General features: G+C 42.2%; 1 protein-coding gene across 3 annotated transcripts in view; it reads right to left on the reverse strand.

Moving 5' to 3' along the window:
• Positions 1-14067, reverse strand: part of rab28 (RAB28, member RAS oncogene family) — a 51263-nt gene that overhangs the window by 19049 nt on the left and 18147 nt on the right. Inside the window, exon 5 of one of the 3 annotated variants that reach the window (XM_058075023.1) lies at positions 1817-10868. The exons of the other annotated variants lie outside the window; for them this stretch is intronic. Coding sequence (XP_057931006.1) covers positions 10699-10868 — 170 coding nt within the window. The 3' untranslated portion in view covers positions 1817-10698. Of the gene's footprint in view, positions 1-1816; positions 10869-14067 lie in introns of those variants that run through there. 3 annotated transcript variants of the gene reach the window in all.

A 14067-nucleotide genomic window follows, 5' to 3' on the forward strand; every position in this document is an offset into this window, starting at 1 on the left:
GGGCACATATAGACAAACAACCATTCACACTCACATTCATACCTATGGACAATTTGGAGTGGCCAATTAACCTAGCATGTTTTTGGAATGTGGGAGGAAACCCGAGTACCCGGAGAAAACCCACGCATGCACGGGGAGAACATGCAAACTCCACACAGAGATGTCCGAGGGTGGAATTGAACCCTGGTCTCCTCGCTGTGAGCTGTGAGGTCTGCGCGCTAACCACACGACCGCCATGCAGAGAGTCTCCAACGTATGTAAGACAATTTAAAATACAGTTAACCTCGGATATATCGGACTCGGATATATCGGAAATTCACTCACAACGGACAGATAAAAAAGAACCGATTTTTCTGTAATGCATTTCCAATAGAAATTCATTGCATATATCGGATTTTTTATAACGGATTTCGCCAATTTCGGACAAAATCTCCAGTCCCGTTCCAATTTCCCTCGCATATATCGGATGGCCGCATCGTGGCGCTCCGATTCACCGAATCATTTGCAGCGTTGCCTGCGCGATTTATATTCACGTTCGCGGGCTTGATTAAAGGTACGAAAACGTCTTTGATGCGCGCGCCAGGGCGTGTGTGTTTAGCCTCGACTTCAACTCCTCAGGCCTTGCAGACAAGTTGTCCAAGTTTAGATCATGTCCGTTTGTGTTAGTCGGTGTGATGGTCAGGAAAGATTGTAACATCCCGGTCTCCCCCATGGTTGACTTAATGCGAGGTTTACAATTTGTTATGCTCAGAGTCCAATAAAGTTAAATTCTCATTACCTTACGTCTCTTTTCATTGCCCAGTCCAGGTACATTGGAAACATAGTCAAGGAAGTGCCTTTTTATAACGGATAAAATCCGATTTACGCATATACCGGATATAAATCCGATATATGCGTAAAATGGACATTTTCCGGTATACGCATATAACGGATTTCGCTTATATCGGACAAAACCAGTGGGAACAATTGAATCCGATATATCCGAGGTTTACAGTAACAAAAATTGGACAATGAGTCAATATGATCCTTGAGTGCCAGTTGCGGTGTTGTGGGGAATGATGATTGTCAACAAAACATCATAGAAAAAAGAAAGTTGAAGCCAACGGGTGCACAATTTACAGAGGAAGGAAGAAACCGGCTATAGATAAATAGTTTCGATGGCCTAAATGGGCTGCTTGGAACGGACTGGAAAATATGGTAACTGTAAAAATTGAGAGTTGTCTATTTTAATTCAAATTTCTGACATGGAAAATGTGAAATTACAGACAAAATAGGAACATTTCAAGTCTAGGATGTAATAAATGAGCTGAAAATACCGATGTTGAAATAGTTGGAACCAGAAGAAAAATGTGGAAATCATCGTATTAACATGACTATGCTGGAGCCTATCCCAGCTGACTTCGGGCAAGAGGCCTGGACTGGTGGCCAGCCAATCACAGGGCACATATAGACAAACAACCATTCACACTCACATTCATACCTATGGACAATTTGGAGTGGCCAATTAACCTAGCATGTTTTTGGAATGTGGGAGGAAACCGGAGTACCCGGAGAAAACCCACGCATGCACGGGGAGAACATGCAAACTCCACACAGAGATGGCCGAGGGTGGAATTGAACTCGGGTCTCATAGCTGTGTGGCCTGTGCGCTAACAGGCCCGTGCAGCCTAATTTAGCTAAACATGTATGGCTAAAGTGAAAGTTATGCTTGCTCCATTTTTTTTTGTTAACGCAGTCGAGTGGTTAGCACGCAGGCCTCACAGTTAGGAGACCTGAGTTCAATCCCACCCTCGGCCATCTCTGTGTGGAGTTTGCATGTTCTCCCCGTGCATGCGTGGGTTTTCTCCGGGTACTCCGGTTTCCTCCCACATTCCAAAAACATGCTAGGTTAATTGGCCACTCCAAATTGTCCATAGGTATGAATGTGAGTGTGAATGGTTGTTTGTCTATATGTGCCCTGTGATTGGCTGGCCACCAGTCCAGGGTGTACCCCGCCTCTCGCCCGAAGACAGCTGGGATAGGCTCCAGCACCCCCGCGACCCTTGTGAGGATAAGCGGTAGAAAATGAATGAATGATATTTTGCTGAAACTTACCAATGTTCTACTGCTAATTACTAAAGAATGAAAAAAGGTAGAAATAAACATCTTTTTTCATTGAACCCATCCATTATTTGTTTTCCTATCTACCGATCAATCACTGATATACACTTGAATTTAAACAATTATGAAAAGAACCCATCATTTTTTGCAGTGTACCCACCAGGACAAAACGATAGACTATATAATAACTCTGTGCTGTATTGTGCAATCATCAGCAGGCTTTTTAAAAATCTGCAGCGGTAACAGAGACACCTACTTATTGGCCCTGCGAGTAGGCTGCTAGGGACCAATTGCAACAAGTTTCCCAGAGAATATGTTTGACATAGCACATTTAATTGCTAGCAGCCAGGTTTTAAACTAAACAGCAGCTATAGGCCGCGTCTGAGGGCTGAGGGTGGAATGTGGCAGAAATGGTGGGACGCTTGTTGTCGGGGGGGGGGGGGGGGGGGCTATAAGGGGTCATATCCTATTAAGAGAAAGTTACACGGGCCGAGACTAATCAACCCCAGGGGAGAGACGATCACTTCCAACATTACCTAACAGCAGGAACTTTTAAGACCCTCTGGGTTTTCTTCGGTTTCCAAGCCCTCAATGACCAACCTGAACCAATGCAGACTGTCAGTGAAGGCAACACATAACACACTGAACCACTGAACCACTGAAATTCAAATAAAACACAAGCTAAACTAGTCATAGGGTGATCCACAAAGCCCTAACAAGATCAGGCTAAGGTCGTGAGATGAAATTTGTTTTTGGAATTTTGTAGTACATAAGTGGTTTTCATTCTTTATGTGACTAATGTACAGTCAAAAGTATGTCTGATATTTCCAACAATACATGTAATATAAATATCCTCATGGTTTCATAAATGGTCAATGACTTATGGACAGTTAGTGTTAGTCCACCAGATGCTTTCTTTGCTTGATTTCCAAACAACTACGCTACAATTTTCCAAGTGCTCAACACCCTAAAGTTACAGTCAGTGTTTTAGGGAAGGAATTGAGCAGAGTGAGATTTTTTTTCCCCCTCAATTCGACTTGTGGGGTCAAACCTTAGGGGTTTAATAACAGTGCCACCATGTGGTGTACATGTCAGGGAACTAACAGCAGGGGTGCATTTTTGGGAAATGTTCACCTTTTAGTGTGCAACGGTTCAGGAGTCCAAGAGTTAGATTCCACAAGACTTGGAAAAGTTTGTACGTCGCCAAAAATAAAGATCCCTTAATGCTTTTGCCTTCTTTCCAGTATGGTCAGTGTTGCTTTGTTTTTGGCTTTTTGGCTTTTTTGATAGAGAGAATCAATAAAGTTAATTGAAGTGACATTCAATTTACACTTCCAAATGATCCTTAACAGCCTACAAAAGTCTTTTAATGTGTGACATAAATCATTCGGCTTTAATCAGACATTTATCCCACCTCCAGAGCACAGGCGGCTAGTAAAATTAAGTGACTCGGTAATTTATGTGAAACATTTACTTTCAGGGGGCGGCACGGCGGTCCAGTGGTTAGCGCGCAGACGTCACAGCTAGGAGACCAGGGTTCAATTTCACCATCGGCCATCTCTGTGTGGAGTTTGCATGTTCTCCTCGTGCATGCGTGGGTTTTCTCCGGGTACTCCGGTTTCCTCCCCCATTCCAAAAACATGCTAGGTTCCAAATTGTCCATAGGTATGAATGTGAGTGTGAATGCTTGTTTGTCTATATGTGCCCTGGGATTGGCTGGCCACCAGTCCAGGGTGTACCCCGCCTCTCCCCGAAGACAGCTGGGATAGGCTCCAGCACCCCCGCGACCCTTGTGAGGAAAAGCGCTAGAAAATGAATGAATGAATAAAATAACATGCAAAAACGGAATAAAAACTTCTGTGATTAATTGTGAGTTAAATATGATTAATCACAATTAACTATTTTTATTAGATTTCAATTGATTGACAGCTCTACTATATTATCATGAAATAAATTATCATCCATCCAGGCTGCACAGTGTGTGAGTGGTTAGCGTGCAGGTCACAGAGCTAGGAGACTGGTGTTCGATTCCGGGCATCTCTGTGTGGAGTTTGCATGTTCCGGGTTTTTCTCCGGTTTCCTCCCACATTCCAAAAACATGCTAGGTTAATTGGCGACTCCAAATTGTCCATAGGTATGAATGTAAGTGTGAATGGTTGTTTGTCTATATGTGCCCTGTGATTGGCTGGCCACCAGTCCAGGGTGTACCTAGCCTCTCGCCCAAAGACAGCTGGGATAGGCTCCAGCACCCCCTGTGACCCTCGTGAGGAACAAGCGGTAGAAAATGAATGAATGAATGAATTTACTCTCAGGACTTCAAATTAAATGTGCAAAAAAAAAGATGTCTGTTGAAATTATTAGCGATATAAAGCAAAAGCAAAAATCAACACAGCAAAAAAAGCATTTATTAAAAGACGTTATTGAAGAGGTAAGGGTACTCTTCACAGCAGAAGTATTGTTCTATGTTTATTTCCAGATTGGAACAATTTTTATCCATTTCATAGAAAAGTGCCTGGCTTATAAAATGAATCCTTTATACGACTGCGGCCTGAAGCACCTTTTACAATTCAGGAAAAAGCCAGTTCTGCCGTAACAACGTGGCAATTCTGTGCCATCAATTAATTCCTTGTACGAGTGGATCTACGTGCATATAACTGGTGACAGAATAATGAGAAGCAATCATCGGCGTATTAAAGCGTCGGTAATAACATAATCACGACGGCTTGGAGTGACTACGGACAGATGAAGTGCTGTTAGCCGGCTGGTGTTGTCGGAGGTGAGCGGGGCCTTTTTGCGAGACTCCTCGGGGGAATCCTGACAGAGACAGAGCGCTCTTTGTGCGTCGGCGCCCCCCTGCCCCGGTGGCCTGAAACCGGCCAGGAACGTCAGGGGACTTGCTTTCCACTAGGTCAGAAGTGTTCTGTCGACAGCTCATTGATCACAGCTCATCTTGTCATTTGATCGTTTTTCATGAAAAGCACACGCGCGGCGTTTTCACACCTCCATCACACTCTCTTCTATGGTGGCCTCGCAACAATGCGGTCTTCCCTCACTCCTTAGAGGCTGGCGGTAGCTGCAGTACTTGCACTACTCGATTCCAGTAAAAAAAAAATGTGGCTCCCAGAGTCTCGCAGGATGGCTTAGCGGGCCCTCAAGACTCGTGAAATGTGAACAAAAGGCCCAGTTCTGAGCTGACCGCACAAGACGCTGCCCGGGGTTTCACTGGCCGTGTCCGCCGAGCTCTCCTGCCGCTGTTAAACTAAGTGGACTTTTATGGGCGAGGCGGCCAGTAATGCGTGCCTCCGTGAGGCCGAAGCACAGCTATGCGCTGTATAATATTTCTACAGAGCACAGGGGTGCCTTCAGCATCGGACACGTTACATCCCTGGGAGTCTATTCACAATGATTCGGTCCACAGGCATCTTCTATGAAATATTAGTCACACCGGAGACCTACAAGTCCTGCTAAACAGTGTGGCACAACTTGGGTAGCTTAAATGCACGTCAAGCCTGTAGAACACTATGATAGTATTGTGGTGCAGGTACTATTTGCTGGAGAAGTATTAAAAGTACAAAGAAACCTTCTACACCACTATGTACATCTGTGGAATACTGTTTTTTTTTATATTCAGTATAGTTACTCCAGACTCCATTCACTGTGCAATATCTCATCAAGCTCCACGTGCAATATATTAGGTTCTAAGTACAATATATAAAGTTCTAAGTGAAGTATTTCTATAATGCCTCATATTAACTCACTAGCAAGATCTCATAGTGTATAGACTGCTCATATATTTCATCTCATTTCATATTATCTGCAAAATGTATTTGTATATAACGCTGGGTAAAATTGTTGATTTGTTAAAATTTAGGTTGCTTATTTTTTTTATACTGTGTATTTTGTACGTTGTACTGCTTAACTGATTCTGTACTCTTGCTGCTGTGCAATGCAAATTTCCCCACTGAGGGACAAATAAAGGCATATCTTATCTTATCTTATCTTATCGCACGCGTCTTGTGGTATTCAATCCCGTCCATTTTTCAAAAGCCGTCCCACTCTGTACCGGTCATTTTTGATGATTTTGACAAATTTTTCAAAGCACACAGAATGTTCTGTTCTGGGGCTAAATATGGTATATATCAAAAGAAAGATTAGGCTCATATTTCATCAGAAAAAAGAAGTTTGTTTCTACCTTTTTTCATTCTTTAGTAATCAGCAGTAGAACATAGGGAAGTTTCAGCAAAATATCAGTTAACAAAAAAAAATGGAGCAACCATAACTTTCACTTTAGCCATGCATATTTAGCTAAATTAGGCTGCACGGTGTTAGAGTGTTTAGCACGCAGGCTACACAGCTAGAAGACCCAAGTTCAATTCCACCCTCGGCCATCTTTGTGTGGAGTTTGCATGTTCTTCCCGTGCATGCGTGGTTTTTCCAACATTCCAAAAACATGCTAGGTTAACTCCAAATTGTCCATAGGTATGAATGTGAGTGTGAATGGTTGTTTGTCTATATGTGCCCTGTGATTGGCTGGCCACCAGTCCAGGGTGTACACCGCCTCTCGCCCGAAGACAGCTGGGATAGACTCCAGCACCCCCCGCGACCCTCATGAGGATAAGCGGTAGAAAATGAATGAATGACTGAATTTAGCTAAAATGTCTGAACAACAATGTTACAACATAAACAACACAAAAATGGTTGTTTTACATTTATTCTAGAAATATAATGAACTTATAAAATATTAGCAAGATTGAACTTTATCTTTTCCTGTTCCCGGGTGCGTTCTTTCAGCGAATGTTGAGATATGACGTAACACGCAGCTCCAGACGTTCTTCGATTTTAAAAAAAATGGAGGCGAGCAATCGGCACTGGACTGCTAAGGAAAGTTTGTTTTTGAGTCAAACTAAATTCCAAGACTGGACGAAGGAAAAACTGGCAATACAGAGTTATTCCAACAAGTGAAAGAAAAACTCCAGGAAGTCGGTATCACGTGATGTTGTTGTTTACGTTTTACTGGGCATGCCCCATTGACTATTCTGGTTGATTATAGCGGCGCATGTAGACACGTGATTGGAATATTCCTTTCCATGGATACCATTGCTTTTGGAAAGGTCATTCAGATAGATTCCATTCGGAAAGAGGAAAAACTCCGGTATCGTAAACAGTACCGTCTCCAGTCAATGACATCATTATTAGCTGTTGACTCTGTAGCTCTTTACTAACAGTTACGGTACAAGCCCAAATTAATGACTCTAAATGAAGTTCCACAGTACTTAAAAGGACTTCCTCACACTTTTCCAGATTGGACAATGAACATAATCATATTCATAGACTACAGATTTAAATTTTTAGATGGAAACAGAATCTCCTTTCACAATTCCTATAAAAGCTAGCCTTTTCGTGCCTTTTTCCATCATTTGGTGTTATGAAAAGCAACATGTAAGTGCCAGGCATTATTATTAACACTATTCAGTGTCACTATTCAGTGTTCTGTATAAACAGAATGCCTCGGTATAAGTCTACCAGTTTTTTGCCTTCAGAGCCATCACAAAGGTGGAACGTTGCCAGCTTGTAAGGGTATCCTGCAATGCCGGGAAAAGGGGTGTGAAGATTAACACCCAAGGCTCACTTCTCCCATCCTGTTGTGGTGAAAGCGATTCTCTGCGTCCATTTTATATGACACACGACGCTCTAGTGTCGACTTTCGGGTTGATTTTGGGATTTGGTGTCGTTGTGTGAATGTGCATAGGATTGCTGCAATATTTGCTAGGTCCTCGGAGAATAATTGGCCAATCTGGTGTTATTATTTTTCCAATGTGGCTATTTTGCAGCATTTCTATAGAAAAGAAACTAGCAGCTTCTGCTTCGAGACTTGTTCCAGGATCTAAAACACTATCATCATGTAAACAAACTTCCACTTGTGCAAATAAAAAGTGATCCAAGAGCGGTGTGGCAAAGTCAGTGATGTAAAAGAAGTTGCGTTTCAAAAACATGTAAGCCAAGGGATGCAGATCAGTGGGTAATATACTAAAAATCTTACGTCAACGCCACCCCTCGCTTGTTGCACAAATTCCTCCATATCAATGTTGTGGAGAAGTGAAGAAATAAAGTTGAGCCTGAGAATGATGAGGGTTCCAGGATGCATTCAGGTCAGGTGGCTAAGCCTCGCTGTGCAACTCAAATGGCCCGTGACTGACCACACAAGACGGAATTGGAAGACTGATCATCAGCTGCATGTGCAACAATATTTACTTTATGGATGGCTAGAATGAATGAGGACTTTCCATGTTTTAACAGGCACAAGAGTCCAAAGAGATGAGAGAGACTGGGGAGGGGTGCACAGCAAAGTCAGCAATTCACAATTAAAATCATAGTTCAAGTTGCGTTACGTTGGAAGGGGGCCACAAATCAGCTTAAACAAACTCCTCGAAAGTATTTGTGCCGGTCGCACAGCTCAGCGATGGCCGCAGGGATCATTACACCACTTATCTGTCGCAATGTAATACAGCTGGAGTTCTTCACTCATCCCCCTTGATTCCAGCTGTAACTCCATTCTACATTTTCCATCTCTGGCCAGACTTTCAATTTAAAAAAAAAAGAGTTTACTGGGACAACTTGATACGTCTGCGCCAACCCTTTCAGGTCGAATAAAAAAGTGAAGAGAAAAAGGAAGCGCTGGATTTGCTGCAAAACGGCAGACATTCCAGGTTTTGATCCAAGCGTAAACCATGCCTTAACTAGATCTATATACTGTATAGACAGTGTCAAAGCTGTGGTTGCACAACCTACCCTGCAACACAGACACTGCTGACGTGTTCATCCCTTCAAATCTGGGGAGGGGTTGAGGGTGCAAGAGTACTGGGCTTTTGTCCCACCACATGTCTATTGTGGCTAAACCGTTCCCTCAGGGGCAATTAGGACCTTTTAGTTTGTTGTAAGAGGACCTAAGTACGAGTGGGTTGAGCCAAAAAAAACATTTTTCAGCTATACCAAAAACAGAAGCGCATTGAGCTCGTCTGCACCCCTGGACTTGTGAGCATCTCTCTATTGAGCAATGTGCAGGCCAATACTGAATACACAGGAGGCAACCATGTGACAGAGGGGTGGTGGAGCTTCACCATACTAAATCTCCAAACACGTCAAGACAGACAATGTTGGTGGACAATGTTGCTTCGGCTCTACCGTGGCTGGGTGGAGAAGATCAAAGACACGTGGAGAGAAAGGGTGAGACGGCGTATCCACGTCATCGAAAAATACGTCGACACAAGAACTGCATGTCGATGCGCCTTCATTCAGAATTAGTGGTGGGCAAAAGCGTTCATTTCAGTGAACAGGATCATTCCGCTTCATTCAGTAAAAATAGCCGTTCATTTCGGTTAATTGGTCGTTAGCCTGTGATCCCCCCCCCCCCTGCATAGACCCGCTCAGTCGTGTCGAGTCAGTCCGTTCACTCATGTTCACGTTCGTTCCGACTCAACAGCTCAACAACTAGTTTCTGTCTGTGGCTGTGTCGGTCATGAACTGAACGGGTATTTTATGGGCGTTTCATTCGTTCGCAATAAAGTTCTTTTGATCCGTTTGTTCACGAACGCCACACCGCTACTCAGAATCAAAACATGGCGGCGGCCACAGCAACAAATTTCAGTGAGTCTGGCCAGAAGAAAAGATGGTGCAACAGAGTATCCAAAGTATGGCAATACTTCACGGCAAAAGGTAATGATGCGGTGGTTTGTGACCTGTGCAAAATTGAGATGGCGTATCACAAAAGCACGACAGCGATGCAACAGCACCTAAGCCGTAAGTTTTCAACTTTTTTTATTTCCTTGTTTGCAATGATTAACCCCGTCATATAGCCAAACGGCACCACGTAACTTCCATTTTATATCTGTTTCATCTATTTTTATCTCACTGACAGCAGCGTGTTAGCATGGAAACCGGAACCAGAAGTCAGTAGCCACGTATACATGGACCCAAATATTCCAATTCCATTGGGGTTATTTGCTCAAACGGAAAGAATGTAACCTTTGTATACACCTCATTCCGAAAGAAAAGTGACAATCCGAATGAATATATAATGGGATTCCCAGGGGTGGATTCCTTTCCCCAATCCGATTGAGGTATCTTGTACCCGCTCCTGCTCCAGTATCGCACACACAGAGCATGTGCACACACGAAAACACACTCCTCAAATACACGCTATAATTAGTTTGATTTCTATTATTATTATTATTGTTATTGTATTATTCATGTTATTATACTTTATTGATATGGGCAGATCATTTAGAAATATATATATTTATTAACCTGGTTTGTGGTTTATGTTTTCAGGGACTAATCAGGGACTTTAAGGGATTAATCAATGAATGGAAAAAATATTTTCTAGATTAATTGATTACAGAAATAATCATTTAACCCAGCCCTAGTGGAGATATCAATAAAAAAAGATATCACTGCGAGTAAAAGCGACTGCAGCAAACGTCCACACATGAGAAAGATAAAGTTTAAGTGTGTAATTGAAACAGTGATGCTGCAAAACAGTCACTTTGAGATTGCAGCAAAAGGCAACAAAAAAAAGAAGCCAAGTCAGTAAGAAAGACACTATTGGAGTTTAACATGGAGTTTCCCATGGAGGGACACTGAGCGGATTGGTCGCCAAGACCCTCTGAGTAAAGACCCCGTGAGTGATGAGGAAGGGTTAAGAGAACTGAACCCATTTAAGTCACCCAAATAGGGGCTGTGCTCGCCCGTGATTGATGGTGCTGGAACTCCTGGGGGAGAGAGAGAGAGAGAGAGAGAGAGAGAGAGAGAGAGAGAGAGAGAGAGAGAGCACTGGTGATGGGAAGGGCCTTTGCGATCACCGCTGCATAAAAACATTGTGGCTTGATAAATGAAGCAGACTGCATGTCTACACAAGTACTAACACAAGTACTAACACAAGCAGCAGAAGAACATTTATATCAGGTCCCATTAATGAAAGTACTTTGGAATATCTGTGTTAGTGCTGCTGACAGTCAGGAATACTTTACTAAGCTTTACTGAACTTTACACGTTCCCTGTTTTGCAACATGTACTTTTTTCATGATGTTTTAATGGTAATGTGTCCCACGAGGGTGTTTATGTGCACCAAACATGAGAAAACTATCATCTCCTTCCATCTTTGAGAGAAGAGGCGCTAAAACACTCACAGAAGAAAAACCTCCTCCCTTATTGATAGGATACCGCCTCTGACCTTCCCCCCACCACTCCACGGTCAACAGTTGTATAAAAATTTAAAAAAAAGTAAAAGCTTTGCTACACATCTTAAAAAAGAGCCTGTCAATCAACTGCGGGACATTTTGTTATCATTAGCAAAAAGGCTTTCCTATTGATTATGATGATGTTGCTGTTAACATGTAACTATAATGTTAGTATTTGCGCTCATATAGTTATGCTAGTGTTACTGGCATTTTATGGAGACTCACACTATCAAGACATAAAAACAGCTCATTAGCATTAAATTCATTGCTCTCTGGTTCTACCATATTCTACCTTACTTATTGTGTGGAAATACGGGCTAATAACTATAAAAGCAATCTTCACTGGCTAAATGTACTGCAAAAAAGGTCAGTAAGGATAATTCATAATGCCGCCTACAGAGAACATACTAACTCCTTATTTCTAAAATGACAAATACTTCAACTTGCTGATATAGTTCATCTTCAAAGAGCTAAAATAATGCATAAGGCTAAAAATAAGCAATGAGCTAAAAATGTCATCCAATACTTCTCTACAAGAGAGGAGAAATATGATCTCAGGGAAGAAGTACATTTGAAACACTTCTATGCTAGGACTACGTTATGCTAGCCATAGCATTTCAGTATGTGGAATCAAACTATGGAATGGATTGAGTAAGGAAATCAAACAATGCACAACGATGAGCCAATTCAAGAAACAATACAAGCAGTTGATGTTTGCTAAATACAAGGATGAAGAGTCTTGAACCAGTCATGATGTGCTATATATATCACTATATTGACACTTACTATGGTACCCATTATGGCATTGGATGCTCATATCACCGAGTACTTCGGTACGGGACAAAAAATAAAAAATAAAAAATATATTAAAATTAAAAATTAACAAAAACTTAACTTAATAAATAATACAAAATAAAAATAAAAATAAAAATAAAAATAAAAATAAAAATAAAAATAAAAATAAAAATAAAAATAAAAATAAAAATAAAAATAAAAATAAAAATAAAAATAAAAATAAAAATAAAAATAAAAATAAAAATAAAAATAAAAATAAAAATAAAAATAAATTAGGAAAGCAGGAAGTGAACAAATGTAACAGTTACTGATTGTAAAAGTACCAGATGGAGGGGTAGGATTTAAATAAGCTTTGCTTCTTCTATGTGGAACTGTGAACTGATTATGTGATGCATTCAATGGTAATCTGATGCATGTTCAAATGAAATTAAAGCATTACCATTAAAGCTACAGACACACAAAACAGTGTGTTCCCAGTAGGCCTGACTAAAAGCACATTTAAAACATCTAAACATTCCACTAATTGTGGGGCCCTTGAGACCGATTAGAAATGGCTGAAACTTTGTAACAGTCCCTGAAACAGATAATAATTTGATTTCTAGTATTTCATACGCATGAAACAAGCATTTTTTCTTGCAAGACCATTCCTCTGGAGAGTTCCATATGGTGTCACGGTGGGCCGCAATCTTAAGATACATTTATGTATGTTTGGACAGAACTTAGCATTCAGTCCTTGTGTACCCAGCAGCAGCACAACAGCATCGCTTTACCTAAACGGCATGTTTGGATTGTGTGCAGGGAGCGTGCACGGGAAGCCTCATCCAAATATTTCACTGGCTTCCCCTCTGAATTGTTACAAGTGGTGCCATTCTTCAATGCAAGCATCTGGGCAGCGCGTCAGGGGCGAGAGCGTGAAGCGTTCCGGCGGTGCCTCGACGAGCACACGGATGGCCGCGCTGTGGTGAAGAAGAAAGGGGAGGTTGTTCCCTGCGAGTGGCACTGCCGTGCAAGAAGGCGGCCGGGCCAAGGCATGAGGAAGGAGAGGAGGGGACATCATCATGGAGAAAGTGGTCTGACCCGCGTGGTTAATTACCACAAATTGCCCTTTGAGGACGGTGAGCCAATTAAAACGGAGACGAAGCCAACCATCCCCACTGCATTAGCCTCTACAATGCAACAAATACAATACATCACATATTTCATCTTCTCAAGAGGCACAACTATAGAACGTCAACACTTTAGAGTATTCAGGGTACTGTGTAGAGCATGTAGTCTAGATTTACTATCCACTAAAAATGCGTCAACACACAGCCATTACTGTTTAAGTAGCTGGCAAGTCAAGTCAGTACACCTCACATGTTGAGTTGGTGTCTTTAGTGTCTCAATTGTTGACTACCCATTCATGTTAACATCAATCAAGACACAAGGTCACACAGCTAGTAGACCCGAGTTTGATTCCACCCTCGGGCATCTCTGTGTGGAGTTTGCATGTTCTCCCCGTGCATGCGTGGGTTTTCTCCGACATTCCAAAAACATTCATTCATTCATTTTCTACCGCTTATCCTCACACGAGGGGGGTGCTGGAGCCTATCCCAGCTGTCTTCGGGCGAGAGGCGGGGTACACCCTGGACTGGTGGCCAGCCAATCACAGGACACATATAGACAAACAACCATTCACACTCACATTCATACCTATGGACAATTTGGAGTGGGCAATTAACCTAGCATGTTTTTGGAATGTGGGAGGAAACCGGAGTACCCGGAGAAAACCCACGCATACACAGGGAGAACATGCTTACGCCACACAGAGATGGCCAAGGGTGGAATTGAACTCGGATCTCCTAGCTGTGAGCCCTACGTGCTAACCACTCACCCACAGTGCAGCCCCATTCCAAACACGTTACGTTAATTGTTGACTCCAAATTGTCCATAGGTA

This window comes from Doryrhamphus excisus, chromosome 6 (genome assembly GCF_030265055.1).
Source record: "Doryrhamphus excisus isolate RoL2022-K1 chromosome 6, RoL_Dexc_1.0, whole genome shotgun sequence".
NCBI lineage: Eukaryota > Metazoa > Chordata > Actinopteri > Syngnathiformes > Syngnathidae > Doryrhamphus > Doryrhamphus excisus.